The sequence below is a fragment of the Manacus vitellinus genome, unplaced genomic scaffold (genome assembly GCF_001715985.3).
Source record: "Manacus vitellinus isolate BGI_N305 unplaced genomic scaffold, ASM171598v3 scaffold_13_pilon, whole genome shotgun sequence".
Classification (NCBI taxonomy): Eukaryota; Metazoa; Chordata; class Aves; order Passeriformes; family Pipridae; genus Manacus; species Manacus vitellinus.
This window is the reverse complement of record NW_021938999.1, coordinates 18352180-18375979: the sequence shown is the minus strand read 5'-3', so window position 1 is coordinate 18375979 and position 23800 is coordinate 18352180. Positions and strand designations below refer to the sequence as shown.

Below are 23800 nucleotides of genomic sequence, written 5' to 3'. Positions count from 1 at the left end.
ATGGGCACTGTGATTGACTTACCCACTTCTCCCCCACGCCCATGTTTATAATCCTCATTTCATAAGCTCCAGCATTACTCCATTTGAATAATTCCCCTTTTCCATAAGACATTTCATTTGTGTGTTTAGGAGAAGGTTTGGGTCCTCCTATCTCTTCAAAAACACCAGGTAGTGTTAGCGCTACATAAAGAAAATAAACCTTAATCAATTGATCTTAAATATGTAAGATCAGACATGGCCAGAATCCCACATAACTCCAGGTCAGTAGTCCAGATTCCCAGCTACATAAGAGCCTCCTACAGCTGAGTGCTGTTCATCTCTGTTTAAGGGAGTACAACAGCTAAAATAAGATGTTATAAATCAGGCCAAAGTTTGAAGCTTTGCACAGTCTTTTGTCCAAAACAGCTGAACTTTGTCCAATATCTTTAGTCTTTCACTCAGGTCAGCAGGTGTTCATTGTGTTTAGATACAGTTTGCAAGACATAGTTACAAACATCATTTTTTTTTGCAACTGAAGATTAGAAAGAAAACAGAGAACGCAGCCTTAATCTGATTATCCTTAAATCCAGTGTTGTCTCTTAGCTTTATTATCCCTTTTGGACTAAGCAAGGGACAAAGGCATATTATGTTTACCCAAGAGATTTTGTGTAGTAAACAAAGATTTTAAATTCAGCTTGCTAAAATTAGAGATTTCTACTTTGGGTTTAATATTTCTTTTTCTTTTTTCCTTATAATTCTCTTATAAAACCCTTATAATTTTTTTTCTATGTCACTGACTGGAGAGCTGTTAAAAGTATTAAAATAATTTTTTTCTTTTTTTTTACTGCCTTTGCTCGCTTTGTATAATTTCTTCATATCTTTTATTTACCACCTTCTACTGTGATTTTATTTTCTGTTGTGCATTGCTGAATCTGAGAGGAATCTAAAATCTCAAGGAATCATCCAAAGTCAGAACCCCCTTTTGTTAGCTGTAGATCTGACCCTGGAAATCTAGCGCATGCAATGTAGTTGTGGCAGCCTAGAATCGGAGTTAAGTGGCATATTCAGTGTCAAACTCTGTTCCTGTAAACAGACCCAAGAACAGAAGCCAGATCTGTTCAGTTTTCTGCCAGCACATCTTCATTCTTCAGCCTTCTTTCATTCTGCCTTAGTCTGACCTGACTTTTTCTACTTTTCTGCTGCACTGTTCTAATTCCCATAGAATAATTGAGGTTGGAAGGTCCCTTGGGAGGTTTGTAGTTCAACCCCCTGCTCAAACCAGGGTCAGATGGGAGGTGAGATCAGGTTGTTTAGGGCTTGATCCAAATGAGTCTTGAAAACCTCCAAAGACACGGATGGGACAATCTGGGTAATTTGTTCCAGTGCTTGACAATCCTCACAGTGCAAATGATTTTACTTATATCTGAACTGAACCTCACCTTTTTCAATTTACCTCTCATCTTCCCAGCATGTACTACTGCTCTGTGTAGTGGATGACCTCCTTTGTAAGTACTGGGAGGCTGCTTTAGGTTCACCTGAAGCCACATCTCCTCCAGCCTGAACAAGCCCAGCTTGTTACAGGATGAGTGTTGGAGCCCTGACCAACTTGCTGGCCTTCCACTGAACTCCCTCCACCTGATCAATGTTTTCCTTGCAATGAGGAGCCCAAATCTGGATATAATACTTAGATGTGATGTAACAAGCTCTGGGTAAAGACGAAACATCACCTGGATCTCCTGGCTCATCTCCTGTTTCACAGTCCAAGATGCTGTTTGCTTTGTTTGCTGCCAGTGCATGCTGCTGGTTCATGGTCACCTCCCACCAAGAACCCCCAAAATCCTTTTCAGCAAAGCTTCTCCCCAGCCCATCCATCCCCTACTGTGTTATTGAAAAGGATTATTCATCCCCAGGTGCAGGAATTTACGTCTGTCCTTGCTAAATGCAGAAGGTTCCTGTTGGCAAATTCTAACTATCTGCATCTTTCTGATGTCAGCCATTTATTCAGCAGTTTAGGTCAGATCCATTTTGTCTGGCCCTTGTAGTCAGAGGGCTTGGGAAGAAATGCACCCAAATTCAGTACAAGAAAGAGGGTTCTGGACTCAGACAACCACCAATACAGGTTTGACAGTAGCACCTCCCAAAGAGAACGTTTTCTGTGCAACATCTCATGCATGAAGTCACAGGCACACTGAGCCTAAAATTTGTGGGCAATATCAATCCCCGGTGCACTACTACATCACCTTAACTGGAGCAAAATAAGTGCTTTGAACACCGAGTCATTTAAACTCTCCATTAAGTAAAACAACAAGAACAAAAGTTGTGGTTCACAAGTGAGTGGTGGCAAACAAGTGGCTGATACTGGAGTAAACACTGAGCTTCCTGTTGTGCCGTGTTGTGACAGGCAGTTGTGGAGTGTAACCAAGAGCTGCCTAAAGGAAAACCGTCAGCAGAGCTGACACCTTGTGTGTCTCTTTGTGGAAAGTCCCAGCATAGTTAAGCCAGGCCTGGAGCTGCCCTGAAGCCCTGCAGCACCTCCTTCTGCTCCGGAAAGACTAGCTGCTCTTCACATGGGTGGGGTTGGCAAGGTCTACAGCAGCCTTCCATGCAGGCAAAGAGCTGAAGGTGCCCTTGCATTTCTTTGCCCATTCTCTCCTTTAGTCCTGCCCTAAAACCAAAAAGATGTTTCCAATAAGAAACTTCGCTTAAAATGTTTGAAATGTGTCTTTGATATTCTTGATATCTTAGTCCAAGACCTGCAGTTTGACTGTGTATCATTTCCAGACAGTATGCCAGTGTGGGGAGAGGAAGGAGGGAACAACAGGACAAGGTAAAGTGGAATGGAGAGAGTGCATAGCCCACTGTGTATCACCACCCGTAAATAGTTCCAATTTAGCATGTATAATAGGCAGTTTCCAAAGGATTCTTTTTTTTTTTTAGTGGTATATGACTTTGCTGAGAAGTCATTGGAATTCTTTTTCACCAAAAAAATTAAGAATGAGGTTGACTACACACTGCAAACTATCTCTCTGCTAAGTCATAGCAGCACATGTGTGATTTGAGTGGGTCCTTTCCTTCAGAGCAGCAGTGAGAGGGTGGGTTATCTAGTGCTTTGTTTCACCACCAAGTGCTCAGGCAGCCTCCCTGGATCCTGACCTCCACTATGGGGAAGAGGATTCCTGAAGATGATCAGAGGGATAGAGCACCTCTCCTATGAGGAAAGGCTGAGAGAGTTGTTCAGCCTGGAGAAGAGAAGACTCTGGGGAGACCTTATTGCAGCCTTTCAGTACTTAAAGGGGGCCTACAAGAAAGATCAGGACAACCTTTTTAGCAGGGCCTGTAGAGATAGGACAAAGGAGGGATGGTTTTAAACTGAAAGAGAACAGATGTAGACTAGATATAAGGAAGAAATTTTTTACTAGGAGCATGGTGAGACAGTGGCACAGATTGCCCAGAGAGGTAGTAGGTGCCTTGTCCCTGGAAACGGTCAAGGTCAGGTTGGATGGGGCCCAGGGCAACGTGATCCTGTTGGAAATCACTCACTGCAGGGTGTTGGAATAGGTGACCTAAACCATTTTATGATTCTATGATTCATTTTGTAAGTTGGCCTTGAGACATGAGAGGAGGGGAATTTGCCCAAGGCTGTACTACAGACAGACATAGGTCTGTGGTCTCAGTATACCAAGAAGCCCTATCAAGGGCACTGCCTTGGTCTTAGGTGTAGAAAGTAAACAGACATGACAAAAACATGCCTTTGCCCCCAAGATACAGCTTTCTGAGACAAACCAGCAGAAGCAGCAGAAAGTCTTGCAACAAAAAAACATAACAAGTGCTTTATCCAGGGCAGCACAAGAAGCTTGAGGCAGAACGGGAAAGGCATCAACAGCATCTGGTAGTTGAGCTCATCTTTGTGCTCTTTAGGGCAATTCAGCCCAAGCTGAGATAGAAATCTAAAGGTTCTGAATTGGAGGTCTTTAAATCTCAGAGGCAGTTGAAAAGAATAGTTTGGACTAGACTAGCTTAAACTAACAACAAGGCTGCCAAAGATGGGGAAATTAATTCTATCCACAGTGTGCATAGCAAAGCCAAAGAAATATTTACACATCATTGCCTTTCCTAGATGCTGTTATCCTGAATCTAGTTTTCCAGCTGAGGTAAATCCAGATGATGTAAATCATCATGACTCTATTGACATTAGCTAGCCAAAAGAATGGCCAAAAGTTTCTATGCTAATACTGGTTGTTTTTCTAGGTTGGCATAGTTTACAGGAATTACATTGAAATGTTATTTAAATTAAAAGGGAAATAGCTCATTGTTAGTTTAGATTTCTGTTTAAAAAACAATCTCTGACCTAAAAGGTGTTATAACCTTTTACAGGCAGAAGTAAATGCTTTGAGGAGAAAGTTGAAAATGCCAGATCCTTCCAGCCTTAAAAATCTCTGAGTGCAACATTACTGGTTAAACACAAATATCTGTATTGTGTAGTGCAACCACTCCAAATGAAAATGTGTTCTCTGCATCAAGAAAAAGTCTTTTAGAGAATATATTAACCAAAGGCCGAGTCTCTTTATTCATAACGAAGCTGGTAATAAAAATTTCATCAGTTAAACAGAGGAACCACAGTGAGATCAAATGGCTGGTGTTGGGATTGATTTGGGGAGGGTTTTGGGGAAAGGCTGCAACCCTGCCCTTCTCCATTTCAGAGCTTCTTAAAAATGTAATTTCTATTTTTCAAAGTTTTCTAGGTGTTTATTAAGATGAAATTGAGTTTAGAATAAGGAGGAGGAAGGGTGTGAGACTGGCACAGAAATGTGGGAATAGACAGGTCAATGAAGAAGAAACAGTAAGGTCTCTAATAGTAAAATAAACACTTTTAACCTTCTTACCTTTCACGGTTGGAGATGCAAAAGTGTTCTGTAGGGTCTCTGTATGTGGTGTGGATGGAGAAGGCAACATGCAGTGTACCTGTAAGAAAAAGCAGATTTTTCTACAGGCTTCTGGGCAACTCTTGACTTTTAGAAGTCTAAACTGACCTCTTTAGGCAATACTGTGATATTATTTTCACATATTAGTAGATTTTTAAGGTGGGGGGGAATACAGTGAATATCTTTTTTGAAGTCTTGCAGCAACAGCCAAAAGATTCAACCCTGTAACTCCTGCCAATAGGTTCTGATTGAGCAACACCTTCTTTGAGAAAGTCATCAACTTATTGCAATGTCATATATTAGAAAGAAAAAAGTTGCTTTGAGTAGAAGAAATCTTATCTTTCACGTTTTGATGTTTATCCAGAGATTAAGATTGTGAGTGGGGAATGATTGGTGCAGCTGGTAAAAGGGATCTCTGTTCTTCACCAAGTGTTGAATCTCCAGCCAGCATTCAACCAGTTGGATCTCCAGTCTGCTCAGTCTTTCCCCTTAGCTTCAGTATCACCACCACAGGAGGCAAGGATAAAATTCCCACTATAAAGAGAAAAACAATACACCACCGAATGTTGTGGATGCAGGGTGTGCCACACTGAGTGACACCAAAAGTCAGAGTCATTTGCATTTGTTTTCTATGTTAGATTTTCCTCACTGTTGCACCAAATGCTTGTGCACCAGCAGCACAGAGGGCAATTCCTGGTGGCACTACAGCTCTGTACTTCAAGTTCCTGGAGAGAGATGCCTGCTCTTTATGAAGCAGCACTATGAAGTGATCCACTTCAGAGCAGCAATGTGTTGGCGTGGAGGATGGAGGGAGTTGTGAAGTGTTTTCATGTACTTGGTGGCAGGACAACCTGGTAAAAACCAGTTTATAAAGTCTGTGGGTATCCAATCTACTTTTGTCATCTGGACAACTAAAAGACATAAATATAGAATAACAGTATTCCAGCACGAATTATTCTTCCCTTGCCATTACCCTGAGCATTTGTGGAGCCCAAGAGTTTTGCTGACACGGGAGAGTTATACAGGTTCCTCCAAAGTGCTGCAGTCATCTGCTGTTACCACAAGGCATGTGATTTTTCTTCTTTCCATTCGTATCAATGTATGTTACAATTTTTTACTTGAAAGGAACTAGGAAATGGTAAAGGACAGGGGAAGCATAGTCCTTATCAATAGATGGATTTCAACATATTCTGGGAGCACGTGAAGTAAAAACTTTCAGCTGGTCTAAGCCCTCACACGTCTTGTAAGACCCTTAACTTCAGTTTCATCTGCCTTTAATTTTGGGGGGAACAAGGCATACCATTGCTTCATCTGTTGATTTTATACAGCATTTGGTTGGAAATTTTCACCTCTCTTAATAGCTTGGACCTTTTGTGTCCCCTTCATGATAGTAGTGTAGCTCAGCACTGTCTTCATCTTCAAGCAGGTCTCAATCAACTAGTGTGGAGTCTCTCAGAAAGCCTCATGAAGAAGGTGCTGGATCTGCCCAAGTGCCCTAGCAAAAGGAGCTCCCTTCATTTCTGTTCACCCCCTGTCCAGTAAGATAATGGAAACCACACAATTTGTTCAGTTTCTTTCTCCTCAAAGAAATAATAAGCCAAAGAGAAAAAAGCACTGGCCCACCGGATCTGTGAGGCAGATCACTGCCAAGCAGAAGAAATAGCCACAACAACAAAATGCTGGTTTCTGAGGTGCTTTAGTGCTCCAACGAGTATTCTGCACTGATTATGTACCAAGTCATTATTTAGGCAAATCATCTGCATTGCAGCTTCAAATGGGAGAAGCACTGAGGCACCTACTCTGTATTTGTCTGATGCAATAGAGAAACCTGATACAAGTAAAAGAAGAAAAGAGATGTTGGCCCCAGATACTGACCATCCCTGGAACATGTGTTTCACAGTCAGAGCATGATAAGGGGCACCACAACACACTGTGGGCTGCACAAGAGGGAAGGATTTAAGCAATTTTTTTTTGCCCTCTCCAACAGATGTGTTGACAATCCATAAGTATATGGCTCTTGTTCACAGGAGTTATTTGCCCCCAGCTTGAATGTAATTTACAGGCAGTTTCCTAGCCCCCATTTCTCTCGTTTCTTAAGTATATGTGTTTCCTCAAGAAAAAATAGTAAAAATCCTCTGAAACAGAAAATGGATGGAATTTAGTCCAGTCAAAACCAATCAGATCCTTCACATTTGAGGTTTATATACTTCATTTAACTGATTTACTAATGAACATTAATAGAAACACAGAGCAGTGTTGGTCACAGGGAATTCACTTTGGTTTTGTCCTCTCTTCTCTGTTGGTGCTCACATTGTCTGACAAAAGTGGGATTTTTTACTTGGTTTTTATTACTTTTTTTAATCAAAGACATTATTGGACTCTTATTGCTTTATGGGACCAGATTGAATCATCAAAGTTGCTTCTATCTGCAACATATAAAATTATTCAAGCTGAGATTGCAGATGCTGGGAGATGAGGGATGCATAACAGAGTCTGGAAATCTCTCTTCACCCGCACCAAGAATGTTCTTTGTACTTTGAGGCCTCATGAGTTTGAAGACTTTTCTTTGCTGGGTCTTAGTGTTGTAAAGGTGGGTTATTTGTCGGTTAGAGCTTCAAGGTTTACCTACAAAGTGGAAAAGTTACCTCCTACTTTCCTTGCTGGATGCTGTCAGCTCTAGAGACTTCACTTTCTTGAGGGTTCACTGAGTAATCTGATGTGTTTGACAGCCCAAAAGAGCATCAAGATAAAAGTGCTCTTAACCATTTCATAGCCAGGTAATGAATAGGAGCAAAAAGTGTGGTGTAGACATGATGTGCTTCCAATACATCATCAGCAAAACTCTGACTTTAAATGTTCACTTTTCAGAAGATAATGCAACTTTATAACAGAAATGAAAGGAAGTCTTTCTGATTGATGCAGTAAAGTAGGGCCCAGGAGACAAGCTATAAACCTAATTGCTTCTGCAGCTTTTATGAGTGTGATTCATCTGGTGTAACTTTACCTACCCGTAAGTTAAGTGTTTAATCTACATTGGTTATTCAGGGCTCTTCTGTGAAAGAGACAGGTATTTCTAGTTCACATGACCTATCCTAAATGATGACTCTTTCCAAGGTACTTTATTACTTTCCTATGACAAGAGAGTAAGTCTCTTTCTGTTCCTAAACATGTAGTTTAAATGGATTCATCTCGCCCACCTTCATCACTCCCTTGACATTGTATCAGTAAGGACATTTTCTCCACCCTTTCCACTCTGACAGAGCTTTTGGGGACACATAAGATACCACTGGGGTGCATGTACATGACTAACTATGTACAAAGGCCAGGCTAAAAGCCTGCAATAAAATGGAGGGTAGTTACATTTTGTATTTGCCTGGTCATTCTTCTTTTTCTAAACTTCAGGTCTTTGAATTATATTCATACAGTGTCCTAGAACGTAGTGTCTCACTGAGAATAATTAAACTTCTTCTTAGGACACTTGAGGCCCAGAGGAGTAAGCTGTTTTATGAAAAAATTACTATGAGTAATTCTTGTTTTTTCAATGATGGACTTTGAAGTGTGGCAAAATCCCAGTAGCCTAGTTAGCCTAGTCAGGGATGCTAGGTTGATTGACAAACTTTTGAAAAAGTGCCTGATCCCATTCTTACTGTTTCAGTATCATGTTTGCAAATAATAGTACAATTTGGTGATCTAGTATTTGCAGTTCTAGGCTTACCAACACTTTCCATGAACAATCATACTATTAATATCTTGAATAATGTTTGTCTGTTGGCCTCATTTCTTTTTTTCTTCTTCTTGTGAGTAGCCCTGTTGTTGTTCTCCACATTATTGTAAGCTGTTCTGTGATCAACTGAAATAAACAAAATATGGCCTTAATTTTGCTTTGTTTTTTTTCCTTTCAGTGGCTGCATCAACTGCTAATTCCACAGCTGGTGCGGCCATGAATTCTTTGACTTCTCTGGGTACTCTCCAAGGACTGGCTGGAGCCACTGTTGGATTGAATAATATTAATGCACTAGCAGGTACCGTAAACAGTGAGTATTTATTTGCTGTGGTGGACAGCCTTCCCCAATAATCATGCCACAAAAACTATCAATTGTGAAGTGATGATTTTTAATCTATATACCAGATAAGGGGGTCAAGTTGATCCGGTTCCATTCATGGTTTATATGCAGTTCTGGAGTCTTTTAGTTTCACACTGTTTGTGTTGCAAAGTGAAGTTCTGTGAGTGCCTGAACAAAGACTCCTTTTCTTTCAGTGTATGTGGAAGGTAAAAGAAATGTCACCAGAGATTTGGGTTATCAAGGTTATAGGAGAGGCCCCATTTTCATTGAGGGAGTCTGACAACAGGTATATCATCCCAATGTGCAAAGCCTCACTCAGAAATGTAGTGCTAAGAAAGATGTTTGCCACCAAGGCAGTCCTTTAAAATGTCTGTAGGAATTATCAAGTTGACTTGAGAGCAACATACTTTAAAAATGAAGGCAAGTCTTTGGTTTTTAATTGGCAAGTGTAAGAGAATGATACAGTCAGTCACCTGTAATGCCAGAGCATGCACATCTTTCCTATGACATCTTACACAAACCCTGGCATCTCCAGTTAAATAGATGCCTGTAGCTGTTATGGCATTCTTCCTTGTTCTTAGCCTTGGTCAAGATTTTCCTGAAGAAGGATTTATTTTTTTTAATTGTTTCTGCTATGATGACTTCACCTCTGCCTGCAATGGAAGAGATTTGTCTAGCTGCATTTTTCCCCTCCCTCTTTTTTCTTTAGCTGCCGTTGCTCCTTGCATTTCCTTTTGCAATGCAAGGAATCTATTTGGTCACTGCCAGCCCATGACCCGTCATAATGTACCCTCAGGAATGGATGTCCTCCTCAGTATCTCTTGCTCACTCTGATGCTCTGCATGATGTCCTTTCTGTTACTGTTACTTGGCTGCTCGCCCAATCTTTTTGTTCTGTGATCTCTGGTTGGCATTGTTGGGAGCTGGGAAGGAAGGGGGCTTATGGATGTCCAATGTTGAGTGGTTGCATGGGGTCTTGTGTAAAACAGGACTTGCTTCTGGCAAGGACGTGCATATTTCACACAAACAACCTCTGTAAACACGACTCAAGAACAACTAAAGAAAAGTAAGTATTAGGTCCCAAAATGGCAGATGTTAGTTTCCTTCCTTATTATTACATTAGTCTGTAACAGATGTGGATAGAGCCTTCCCAAATCTTCGTTCACGAAGCCTAGCCATGATTACATTAGTATTGAAGCAAGCCACTGGAAATGGTGAGCATGAAAAGCTAATTTACCTCCTCTGCCCTCGTGAGCACTTGTAGTAAGAGAGCTACCCTGTTGTAAGAAATCATTAAATGACCTTTCCTGATAAACTGTCATGGTGCTTCACTTGGTTTGTAAGAAGTCACAATATCAAGAGCAAAATATGGCATCCCACTCCTTCCCTCTCACAAGTAGTAAGAATCTGGGCATACTGGAGCACTCCAACATAATGTATCAAGACTGAACAAGAGTGAATCACCTGTGAGCTCTTTGTGTAGGAACCCTTCTGTTGCACTCCTTTTAACACTCCTTGCTAGGCTGCGAGCAGAGAGTTTACATTTTCTCAACAAGTATTCTGAGGTGATGTGTGTGCAAACTTATCTACATGTGTCATTTGAAATATTAATGATGTATTTGCAAACTAGTACCAAATTTGAGCTTGTTTTAAGCCACCATTACTTCCATGGGCTTGTACCAACAGTGACTTCAGTCCCAAATCTTCTTCATGGATGCTTTTATGGACATGGGTATAGCACTTGCAAATGTACGTGGGTATGTCTGTCTATGTACGTACATATAAGAGAGAGAACTCAGGGGAAACTGTTTCCCCATGGCACAACTCAGTGTTAATGGCACTGTTTCTCCCAAAAGCATGACACTGATTTTCAGTTTCTGGTGCTTGTGATGCTGATGACAGTGAGGCCTTGTTCAAATTACAGCAACCTCCCCTGTCCATTTTAATGACAATCTAGGACTTTTCCCAGTGACTATGTCTGATCCAGTCATTCCCACTCAAACCTGCCTGGGAGTTTGCCTTGGGGAAACCTCACGTTCAATAAGTCTGATGTTTCACCCTGACATGGCTTATGCCATGGTCATAAGTACTCCAGTAAAAACATTCATTGGCCATGGATGTTCCTGAAGTAATTGTACAGAGAATTTGGAATTGAGTGACATGCTTCTGATTGGGGAATTAGAAAATCCAAAGCACAAGTCAGTGGGAGCGTAACCCAAAAATTAATCAGAGAGCAGCACTGGGCTCAGGCATTGAGGTGTCCTGCTCTGTATGTGAGCATCATGTGGAGAATGTCTTCCATGCTGAACTCACTAGGAGACTCTTACCTGTTTTCTGGATCCTGTCTGGATCCATGAAAAAGAAGCTGGACTGTGGAGACTGATAGTGAGAGTGAAGTGTTGTAGAAAGCCGTCTGGAAGGCTTAAAAATTAAAGAAAGTGGAGTATGGTAAGTTTAACTGTCTCCAAGGGTTTTGCAGCAGTGGTACCTACATGTGGGGATTCACCCAGTCTTCCCTCGGTTGTTCTTGAAGAACCTAAAACCTTAAATGACAAGACATTAGACTATCTGCTTTGGGCATGTAAATTTAAGAATTTTAAGTAACAAAAAGAATTATGAATAATGAGGAAAAATGAATAAAGAGGGAGGAAGTGATTCTTTGCAATTAAGAAAGAAGACCATAGTTTCTGTATACTGAACAGCTATGGCACAGTGTTTGTGTGAGACCCCAGGGCAATCACTTAGCCTTTCTGCCCCCATATTTACATCTGTAAAATGGAGATAAAACTATTCGTGACAGATTTGAAGGTGCTTGGAAAACACTTTGAAAGACCTTTGGACTTGCCAAGCATTGTTGCTTCTGTATTATGTAGAGAAACTCAGAAAAGTAGAAGGCCATAGATGAGAGGCTCCAAAAGGTTATTTCACAGCAGGGAGGAAGGGACCAGAGTTCAATGTCAGACGGAGGTGCATTGGTAGAGATAATAAAGAGATGGCAGAGATGTGTAACTGCAGCTGGGCCTTGTAGATGTCATAAAAATGTAAAAAGGCAGAACAGAAAAAACGTGGAGAGCTTTCTGCAGCTCTGTTTTGCTCAGAAGGGAGATGTATTAGACACGTGCACTGTGGCAGCAGTGGCTGTGCCCTTCCCAGAAGCAGTGCCCTGAGCTGGGCTGTCTGGCTATTTGCTAATCTGGAATCACTTGGTGGGAAGGGGCTATTGATTCTTGGGGAGAGAAGGGGGAGCATGCTGCCCACTGCAACACAAAGCATGTTTATCTAATAGGCTGATGACTCACAAAAGATAACATGTTATCCTAATGTTATGTCTGTTATCAAGTTATTTCAACACTAATAAAAGAGAGATACAAGCTGCTTTATCAGGAACCTCTACTTTAAGCGTCCCTCTGTGTAGCCCTATGCAAGCAGCGACACAAACCTATGTCCAAAAACATCAGAGCAGATTAAGGTCAGCCTCAGGATCAAATTAGTAGTAGCAGTAGTATTAAATACATAATATGTAATATATTGCATATTATACATAATTTATTATAAAAGTTATTGGTGTTATTTTTCTTGTTATTATAATATTTTAAATACCACTCTATCACTCCCCCTCCTAAAGGGGCAGGGGAGAGAAAATACAACAAAAGGCTCATGGGTTGAGATAAGGGCAGGGAGAGATCACTCACCAACTACCACCATGGGTGGAACAGACCTGACTTGCGGAAATTAGTTTAAATTGTTACCAATCAAATCAGAGTAGGGTAATGAGAAATTAAACCAAATTTAAAAACACCTTCTCCCCACCCCTAACTTCCTCCCAAGCTTAACTTTATTCCTGAATTCTCCACCTCCTCTCCTCCAGTGGCACAGGAGAATGGAGAATGGGATCTGTGGTCAGTTCATCACATGCTGTCTCTGCTGCTCCTTCCTCCTCAGGGGTTGGACCCCTCACACTCTTCCTCTGCTCTAGCATCAAGTCCCCACACAGGAGACAGTTCTCCACCAACTCCTCCAGTGTGGGTCCCTTCCCACTTCTTCACAAACTACTCCAGCGAGTATCCCATCCACAGGTGTTCCTTCAGGAACAAGCTGTTCCAGTGTGGATCCCCTGTGGGATCGCAAGTCCTGACAGCAAACATACTCCAGTGTGGAGCAGAAGGGTTCCTCTCTGCACAGGTCCACAGGTCCTGCCAGGAGCATTGGCTTCCCACAGCATCACAGCCTCCTTCAGGTATCCACCTGCTCCAGTGTGGTGTCCTCCATCGGCTGCAGGTGGACCTCTGCTCCTCCATGGACCTCCAGGAGCTGCACCACGGGCTGCAGGGGCATCTCAGCTCTGGTGCCTGGAGCACCTCCTTCCCTTCCCTCTTCACTGACCTGGGTGTCTGCAGGGCTGTTTCTCTCACATATTCTCACTCTTCTCTTCTGTGGCTGCAGTTCCCATTTCACGGGGGTTTTTTCCCCTTTTAACTATGTTACCCCAGGGGTGCTACCACCATCACTGATGGGCTCTTGGTCAGTGGTGGGTCCATCCTGGAGCTGGCATTGGCTCTGTGGGACACAGGAAAAACTTCTGCAGCTTCTCAGAGAAACCACCCCTGCAACCCCTCCACTGCCACACAAGCCCAATACAGTTTTGTAACTGGAACCATTATACAAGAAATACACAGGTCTCTTGAGCTCTGACAGAGATTTTTGTTCAAAGCAGTGGCAGCCAGTACCTCCCATCAGGGTATAGTGGTGCTCTGAAGTGGGGTGGAGAGGAAAGAGAAATCTTCAAAGTGTGAGACATTTTATTAAGGAAAGGCTAAGAATATCACATCTCTGTCAAGTGTTTAGTCACACAAATTATAGTAATATCAAAAGGTATAATTTATGCAGTACAATTCTCTTAATTGGCACAGACTCTGGTGGAGCCAGAAAGGTGCCACTTGAGCAATTGTCCTGATTATTGGAGACTCATAGGAATATGCTTTTCAAATCTACATAAGAGATGGAAGGATACTGGGGTCAGCATCTTTATCCTCCTCTGTCAAGGCAGGATAATTCCCTGCAGTATTCTTACTATCTCTAAATTGCTCATATGATAAGGTTTATGCCATTTTCCTTCAAGATTTTTTCTCAGTCTAATATGTTTCATTGTTAATTTACTAAAAGTGTCTTCTGCCTAATTTCCCCACTTTCCCCCAATTTACGTACCAACCCTTATTACAGCTCTGAAATTAAGCCCTTTCTTTCTCGTCCATGTTCCTGGTTTTGGAGTCTTAATATGGCACCACCATATTAAGAAGTCACCTCTTCACCCATCATTCTGCCAACCAAAACACTGCACAGTCAACGTCCAAGAAATGATCTCTGGTGATTCTGGGTGCCCCATTTTTCTAGTGACTGATCTGCTCTACCTCAAGGGGCCTGACTAAGCTCTTTAAGTTGTTTGTGAGCTTCTCACTTACAAGCTGGGGTGCATGGGATAGCTACTTGTGCAGAAAACATGGCCTCTCAGTCCTGATGGGCACTTACTGCTCAGGTTGACACAAGCTGGGCATGTGGAAGATGAGCAGGGCTCTGAACTCTGCCACGCTTTTGACTTCAAGAGACTGCAGCTCTAACAGAAAATCCACTTTTTCTGGAATTTCTGAAATAATTGTTAAGACTTTTAACCTCAGCATAACTCATTTAGGAGCCATGCTGAGAAACAGAAGCAATGGAGAGAGGCTGCAGCCCAGGAGTTTGTATCAGAGTAGTACAACTCCTTCTGCAGACCACACTGTTTGAAGGAATGAGGGGTGCCATTTTCCACATAGCTAGCAATCCCACCTGAAATTTCCTCTCTAGCAGCCATCCCAGTTAAATTACTCTGTTATTTATCAGGATGTAGAATCGCTTTAAGTTAAAAAAAAAAAAAGAAAAATGAAGTGATTCTGCTTTCAATGAGAAGAAAGACATTGCTAGAAACAAATGCTTTTGTTTCTTCATGAAAGATACCTAGTCTGGATGAAGCATTTTTAGTCACTGTAGATGTGCTGCTGTTCATCTCTTGTGGAGTAAGTGGAGGAGGAGGGTGGAAGTAAGCACAGAGCATCACAGTCCATCTTCGTACCACAAGCCTAAGGGACAAAACCCATAATTGTAAAGAGAGTTATCATAGAATCATTTAGGTTGGAAAAGACCTTTAAGAAGTTGTTTCAAAATGCGGTTAAATCAGGGTTTTCTGCTTTCTCTGGATAAGCAAAACACTTCTGATATGGTATAGTCACGGCCTGTTGCTGAAGCCCCTGGTCAGAAGGAGTGGGTTTCCTAGCAGACCACTTTTCCCAGTGCCCAACTTACAAGGATACAGGTCAAATAGGTCCCACTCTCCCAGCTTCAGACACCCACAGCAGAAGCACAGGTGTGGAGGAGGGTGAGCAGAGAGGCTCTCAGAAGCTATAGTACTTGCCAGTAGCAGGCTGCATGCGAGTCCATTTGACTGTGCAACCCTTGTGCTGAAGTGACCCTGGCGCCAAAGTCGTGTTTCTTTGTTTTCAGTCCCATTTTGGTGGAGTGCCGAGCTGCATGCGCCGCTGTCGTTGTCAAGTGTCGTAAATAAATAACCAACGACTTTCGGAAAGCACTAATGAACAAGTGCAATTTCTTTTCTCTATTGTTGGGTTTTTTGTAAAGTTGCTCAAATGCTCTCAGGTATGGCGGCCCTGAACGGAGGACTCGGCGCGACAGGCTTGACGAACGGTACGGCCGGCACGATGGACGCGCTCACCCAGGCCTACTCAGGAATCCAGCAGTACGCCGCCGCCGCGCTGCCCACCCTCTACAGCCAGAGCTTGTTGCAGCAGCAAAGCGCCGCGGGCAGCCAGAAGGAAGGTAAGTGCCCACACCACTGAGTCACCCGCAGCCAAGCCGCAGCGGTGTCTTCGCCTTGGGGACGTAGTGAAAGACCTAGAGGAGTCTAATTTATGGCTTTTTGTTTTCTTCCAGTTTTCTCCTGTTTAGTGTTGTCGCCTTCTTTAACCTTCGCTTTTTAACCATCTGTCCTTCAACTTACACCTCGCCGACCATCCTTTCTTATTTCATAGAATATTCTGAGTAATAATAATAATAATAATAATAATAATAATAATAATAATAGTAAACTGCACTTTCACAGAATGTTCTGAGTTGGAAGGGACCCACAAGGATCATCGAACCCAACTCTTAAGTGAAGGGCCCATACAGAGATCAATCCCACACCTTTGGTGTTAGCACTCAAACCCACAACCTTGGTGTTAGTAGCACTATGCTCTGGCCAACTGAACTAACCTCAGGCTTCAAATTAGTACGGCCTGTAAAGCTTCTTTAAATAAGAATAGAAATTTTAAGGTCTGATCTGGCTGGATTTTTGCAGACACTCTCCAAGCCCAGCAGAGCTCTCCTGAGATGTAGTGACTGAGCTGCACAAATCCTGTTGCTGGATAAGAGCTTCAGCTTGAAATTTCCCTTCTATAAGGACATCCTCTCATTTCACAGAATATTCTGAGTTGGAAGGGACCCACAAGGATCATTGAGTCCAACTCTGAAGGGCCCATACGGGGATCAAACCCACAACCCTGGTGTTAGTAGCACTATGCTCTGACCAACTGAGCTCATATAAAAGCATTTACCAACTACCATATGAAAAGGCTCTGCTAACAAAAAACATCCCTTTATGGATGCAATTTTCTCTTCTGGTTTCCAAATTCCATCATAATGGAGTTAATCTGATTAAGTTTAAGGTTTTGAGCTAATGACAAGATCCGTTTTCACTTTGAGTGGTTCTTTGCTTAATTGTGGGTCTTGTGGGGAAGCAACTAAGTGAATGATTGCCCCCTCTCCCAGCGCCAACAGCAAATAAACCTCAGGAAGTTGTTGCTGAGAATAAATGAATATTAATTACAAGGGGTTTAGGAAAATGAGTTTACCCTTTTCCCCTCTTCCCTTCCCTTGCACACTTCCCAGGCATTCTGGGGGCTTGTTTCTCTTTTCCTGGCTTTCTCTCATCCTAATTTCCAGTTAGTTCTAGAAAGACAGGAAAATACTGCATGCTTTCTAAGACTTTATCTGTGTTGTCACTACTGTTCCTTGCCAGGGGTAAGCTTTGAAAATAAACCTAGTATAATATCCTCAAGAGAAATCTTTTTTATCCTCTTTTGAAATAGTATCTTGTACTGTTATGGGATGCATTTCCTAGGAAGACAAATTTGGCATTCCCCCAGATAGGGACACTGGGCTTAAAATGTGTATTTTGTCTGATGTCTCTCCTTCATTTACTGCTAACAGCTTGGATTATTTAAAATGAAAGGGTTTTTTAAATTGTTTTTTCTTTTTTTTGTTTATGTTTTCTGCACCTGTCTTTCACCTTGGGCACTTTGGTCAGTGACAATAGACTATTTGACACCAGAAAAAAATACTTTATTTGGTGTCACTGCAAGATAAACAGTGGAGGGCAGTTTGATTTTTTTCTATTTTAATCTTTTTCTCTTTAGAAACATTCTAATCAGATTTAGGCTTATTTTTTATTGTTGGAAATTGGCAGCAAGCCTTTTAAAATATAGTATTTTTTGTTACATGCCTCATGCATCTGCTCTTAAATATTGTTTAATAAGGCTTTTTTCTTACTATTTTAAGAAATATTGTTTACTGGAAATTATAGTTTACTTGAGGTAAGAAGAAAAAGTTCCAGGAGACAAGTTTTTTTTCATCTTTTTTTTTCCCCACCCCCAAAAAAATGTTGTTGGGTTTTTTTTCCCCTAACCCATTTATCCCCTCCTTTTGGGCAAACATTGCAACCTTTTCCTTCAGGCTGAGAGAGCAGCCAGCCTGGTTCTTCTGTATGGAAGAGGTGAGGCTTTGTGGCTCAGTGGCAGAAGGAACTCATAAATCTGATGTTCGCTTTCCTCTCCCTCTCCAGAATACCAAGGACATCACATCCAAGGCGCATTTAAGTTCCATTAAGCAAAGAAATACTTAATCAGGTTGTTCTACAAATGTTTTTTCCAGAAATGTTTGCTCCCTTTGTGTTCCACTTATGCTTCTGGAGCCTGCCTGGGGAGGGCAGGGAGGCCAGTGTGTGGCTCCATCATATATCATGTTCTTCCTGGCATCCATTGCTCATTTCCAGTATGTTACTCTAAAGGCAAACTTGAGCTAGAGAAAAAAAACAACCTATTAGTGCTAGGATGAATGTTTTAACCAACAACTTTCTGTCCATAAGACAAACATCCAAAGCACCTTTGAGTTTGCACCTCTCTCTGCAGACTGAACAGTCTAAAGCTGCTTTAATTTCAAGCCAACTACGTAATTTTGAACTTCTTTAAAATACTTAATTTACAAAGTTTCTTTCGGGAGACAGAGCATTCTATGGGGAATTTGTATTTAAAAAAAAAAAAGCTCATTTTGAAATGAGTCAGTACAAATTTAATTCTGAGTGTCTTTCTCTCTCTGACTTCACTGACTTCCAAGTCACAAGGTGTGCTTTGCCTTATTACTTTTATTCCCATCTCCACCATTTTCCTGCCCTTTGAGTTTAAGTCTGTGGTACTGAAATCTGAGCTCAGCTCATTCCCTTCCCATAAGTTCCTGCAACTGGAATTAAACCGACAAACCCATGCAGGCATTTGAGGCAGCAGAGGACTCCTTGTACAGTTCTTGGGGTATTTTGAGAGAGCAATGTTTTCCTAACCCTAATTATACTGCAAGACACTCATATAAATTGAAGAAAGGGAATGAATTTTATTACTTCTGTAGTAGAATTACAAATAAGTGCTTTTCATAGTAAACACTTTTCAAGATGGGATGCTCTAAAGAGCCGCATTTCAGCTGTACTCCTTTGATGTACTCCACTTGCTTTTGTTCCTTTGAATTTGGAAAATGAAATGCTTTCTGACCATCATCTTCAGTAAGTATTATGGAAAAATAGATTAAATGTAGCACTTGTGATGGCTGTTTTCATACTTCTTTTTTTTTTTATTTATTTTATTTTCCTAAAGGTCCAGAAGGGGCAAACCTCTTTATTTACCACCTCCCCCAGGAGTTTGGAGACCAGGACATTCTGCAGATGTTCATGCCTTTTGGAAATGTTATCTCTGCTAAAGTCTTCATTGACAAACAGACCAATCTGAGCAAGTGCTTTGGTATGTCAAATTTAATAAATCAAATAGTAAAAACCACATGCACTATACTGAAAAGGGGCCAGGAAAGAAAATTAGCAGCAATGTGAGAAATGTCATACTGGAAACTCGTTCCAATAATAATGGACTGTTAATCCTCAAATGAGCAGGAAGATGCACAGACAAACTACTTCTAACTAAAAATTGGATATGAAAAAACAATAATAATCTTCCAGTCTGACATCTCACATGAATGTGTCAAGTACACGAAAGTAATTACACCCTGTGTGAGGGAATGTCATTTAGTATACTATTAAACTGCCTTATTATGGATACCTAATTATTCTCTATTGTATAGCTGAGCCACTTAAAAACATTTATGTTTAACCCATTACTTCTACATTACAGGAATTTCTTTCTTCTGAATTAAGTACAAGGTTTTGCAATTAGTGACTGAATGGTGTGTGCATGTAGTTCAGAACATTTTGCAGACAAATGATGTCTGGATGTGCAGCTCCAGCTGTTGTGGGTGGATTCCAGTGTATTATGGAAGGTGGCATCTCCCCTTACCTTAGGGCAGGGATGAAGGGAACCTCACAAGGTCAGTGACAGGTTTCCCAGGGAATACTTTGAACTGTCAGAAAATTAGATTACAGCAGAGGAGAAGATGATATGTTTGTATTAAAGTAGTTTTAGGGTTGACTAAGAGGGCTGATGTCTTTTGAATAGCAGAGATGGACAAGTTCAATTTGGTGCTTTGATGGAGTGGAGTAGGGAATGTAAGTGAGTAGCAATCTGTTAGAACATTGGTCTAATAATTGTGGTCTTATGCAAGACATAGGGAGGATCTAGGAATAGGAAAGACTCTCTTAAAGATAAGTTTTATAAGGTTTGATGTGAAGTATTGGAGCTTCCTTAAAAGTGACAATTCTTTCCTGGAGTAAAGGAATTCAGCTGTATATATGACAAAGGAGTAACCAGTTCAGAAAACCCCCTAGTTTCCAAAATTCCTTTGTACTACCAGTGTTGCTCTTTGCCCAACACCTTCCCTTGGTTCTGAAGTGTCCCCATGTAAAGTGTCCCCATTAACCATAATACATGTTTATTAGCTTGCATAACATTACTATTTTTTTTAAATCTAAGTTTTGCCAAAATGTGTCTGTCTAAGGCTTTGTCTTCCCCAGGGCTTTTCAAGTGCCCCACAGGTATTGTGCTTTAACCTGTTTTGAAAGGATTTGAGTATAACTAAACAGACAGCACCCAAACATGAGGATTCATCAAGTTACTCAAAAGTACCTACTGCACCACAATACCTTGTCACTGTCTGAGTGTTTTGCACCTGAAGACAAGCCTTTAGTACACTTGGAAAGTTGATTTGGTTCATAGAAAGGGTGTGACATTCTTTGTGCATTTTCCCATAGTCTTTCCATTTGTTTTTGAAGCATTCACCTCTTTAGGCTTTACAAAAAAATTATTCATATCTAGATGAGTATAGTCCAGCCTTTGTCTGCAGTGGGTTAAAACAGTCCCTCAGGCTGTTGCAAATTTGAAAAGTGGAATTGAAATGGACTCCCTATTGATCTTGAGCCAGTTCTGTTAGTACGTTGGAGATACAAAATCATTTTTGAGGTCTCCAGGAGTCTTGATGAAATGTCAAATCAAGCTACGTTAATCGAAATGCAGCAATTGTGGTGACTGCTGAAAGAATGTAAATTACTTTGGGCAGGTGGCTCAATTCATCAGCTCACTTCCCATACTTGCTTTTCATAGTCTTCCTTTTATTCTTTGATTATCTACTTACATATTTGTCTGGATTTATGGGACACAATTTACCTAACTTAGAGTGATACACCAAGGTTATCTTCTTTGAGGAAAAACGAAGATGTCAACAGCCAATGGATGTAGCAGTCCTCTGTCTTTTTGGTTTTAGGCAGCTTTCACTGATATTTCCATTTCTCATTGTTCCTTCACAGATATTCTGCCACTAGGGACAGAGTTCTGCTTTAAAAACTAAAAGTAGTGAAGTAGCAGAGGAAGTTGAGGTTTTCCGATTCAGTAGGTGACAACTTGGTGATGCTGCCAATCACAGGCAAAGCCAGAATTAATCCTACTGTTTTAACATACTGGCATACTCTGTATGTACCTCCTCAGCTTTATTAGTAGGAATTATGTCTTCGTTGTTTCGGTCTCACAGTTGTGTTTTAAAATGCTTTATTTTTTTTTTCTCTGTCCTCTCACCCAAAAACTAGGGCTGAAGAACCCATTTCTCTCCTGTGTCATTAATGGTCATTGCTCTTGGTACAGTTTGAGTTTGAGGTTTTTTGTTGCTTTGTTTTGGTCTTTTTTTCCCTTGTAATAATAATAGTAATGGTTTGCAGATGCTTAGTGCTTTCTACTCTGGAGTTTCCAATCCCTTGCCCTAAGGAGGAGGAAATGAAATTGCAGATGAAAACAGGTTAAACATCCAAAAGGTGTAAAGATTGTCCAAGTCTGTCCACTGGCAGAACTGGGAAGGGAAGGTGCATTCTGAGAGTCACAGGGTAGTGACATACAGCGATGAACTTCCATGTAACACTGCCTCTCAGAATGAAAAATTCCTTTTCTTTGCAGAAAGTGGACTTTGCTTTCTTGTCCACCTCAAAATGAATGCTCAAAGGATTTAATGGTGATAAGGATGACAGGACAGTCTGTTTACATCTGGGAGTGCTCTTCCATGAGTTCTCATGGGCTTTAGTTGACTCAGCAGACAAAGGGTTTGACTCCTCAAGCTTATCTCTCACCTTTCATAAATCTTAGAATAAGTAAAATGTAATATGTAAAAGTAAGGCAGGAGATGGGAGACCCAGTGACATCAGTGCATAAATGCAGTCTGCCTCATAGCAAAATTGCTGCTTGAATGATTAAAAATATTAATCCTGATTATAGAGATACCTAGAGTATCTCTATACTCAAAATCAGAATTGTCATGACAGGGACTTCGCAAAATGAGAAGAAACATCATCCCAACCTCATGTAACCTGTGGTTTAAAATTCAGACAAAAAATTATGAATGGGTGCAATCAGAAAAATACGAATAGAGGGAAGGAATGCCAGATTCCTCTGTAAGCTTTATAAATGAAGGTTCTCAATAAGGAAGAAGATGAGAGTGTAACAGGTTAATGCAGGTACAGCATTCTGTGTAAAGAGAGAAATTATGAATCAGAATAACAATTGAATTATATGGGCTGATGCCACTGATGCAGCACAGATGTGTGTTTGAATTGGGTGTCTGGGTCAAGGAAGCTATTAAAGAGACACAGAATCAGGTGACTTGTCTCACCTCCCTAGAAGGTAAGCATAGCCTGAGCTAATTGTTCTTCTATCATCAGTGGAGATGTCTAAATTGGTGACATGAATGGTGGGTGGAAAAGCCACCTCTGAGTGAGCTTCCTTCTCTTCATTCACCATCAAAGTGTCTGATGTAAATCACCAGTTTAACTTCAAGGTGGATAAAACTAGGTAAGAAGAAAAGGAACTAAGGTGATGAGAAGTTCATAGCAGTAGACCATTCTGAATGCATTTAAAAGAATAAAGTGAAGGTCAGGAAAGCTGTAGAGGGAAATGCTGAATTCTCAAGGTAGGTGAGAGTAGCTGCATCTCAGTTGTGTAGCACCTGCCTGGAAGGTGCTACTGCTGCCTTCCAAGTCATGGTAGTTCACTTTTCTATCCCTGAGGCAATCCTAGAGATCAAGGCTGAGATCTGTGAGCTGTGAAAGGAGACACAGGACTGCAGAGCTAAGACAGTGATTGGAATCATGGTAACAGATAGGATCTCCTAGAAGAAAATAGGGGAAAGGAAGGAAGAAAAAGAGTGATGAAGCTCCTAGGATATGGCAGTTACATTAAGCAGTGATGATCTAGTGGAGAAAGTAAGTGACAAGAGTTACTAAAACCAAGGAAGGTATGGAGGAATATTTGTTATCCCTTGAGGAGATAACAAATAATCAACACAGAACAACATGGATAGAGCATATTGGCTTTGGCCAGGAGAAGGTCTGCAGAGATTTAAGTGGGAGGTGTTTCTGAGTAGAAGGAACAGAACTGAGCCTGAGTTGTTCAGAGAAGCATCTTAAGCTAAACAGTTTGGTGAAGCTGATTTAAGGTGAGGCCATAGAGATGGTCTATGAAGGAGAGCAGCTGGACAAGGACCAGATGACTTGATAACAGGGTTTTTTCTTTGTAATGGAGAAAGCGTAACATTCTGACTCTGCAAGTGGAAGAGGGCAGCAGTGCAAGGTCAGCAAAAGCCATAAAAGAATAGGTTAAAGTAATGGGAAAAAGAGGTTATGGATCCAAAAAGTACGCAGACACTAAGCACAAATGAATAAAGCTCGTTTGTGGAAGAGAGGCACTGAAAAGCCTGTGTGTTAGCAACAAAGTGTGTGGCATCCATGCTGTAGGAGAATGAAGGGATATGTGTTAAGGCAAATTCAAGTGGAAAGAAGAGGGAGCATTTCAAAGCAGATGCATAACAGCAGGCTGAGTGTAGCAATAATTAGTCCGAGCTGAGGCAGAGCAGCAGTTAGGCGAGCTGTGCAATTACAAGTGGGAGGCCCAGATATGAAAATGAATGTTGAGCTTCCAGAATCAGGGAGATTTGAGTATATTATGAACAGAGCATTTCTAGTCTCCCAGGGAAAAGAAAGCTGAGCCAGGCCAGCCATTCTGAA

At 41.3% G+C, this 23800-nt stretch overlaps 1 protein-coding gene across 9 annotated transcripts in view; it reads left to right on the top strand.

The window, feature by feature from the left end:
- The window catches only part of CELF2 (CUGBP Elav-like family member 2), a 555113-nt gene that overhangs the window by 522014 nt on the left and 9299 nt on the right, over positions 1-23800 (top strand). For 6 of the 9 annotated variants that reach the window (XM_018068157.2, XM_018068154.2, XM_018068158.2 and 3 more), the window contains 3 exons: positions 8804-8935; positions 15634-15831; positions 18972-19115. In XM_018068157.2, coding sequence (XP_017923646.1) covers positions 8804-8935; positions 15634-15831; positions 18972-19115 — 474 coding nt within the window. The remainder of the gene's footprint in view (positions 1-8803; positions 8936-15633; positions 15832-18971; positions 19116-23800) is intronic. The other 3 variants (XM_018068152.2, XM_018068153.2, XM_018068155.2) reach the window with 3 other exon arrangements.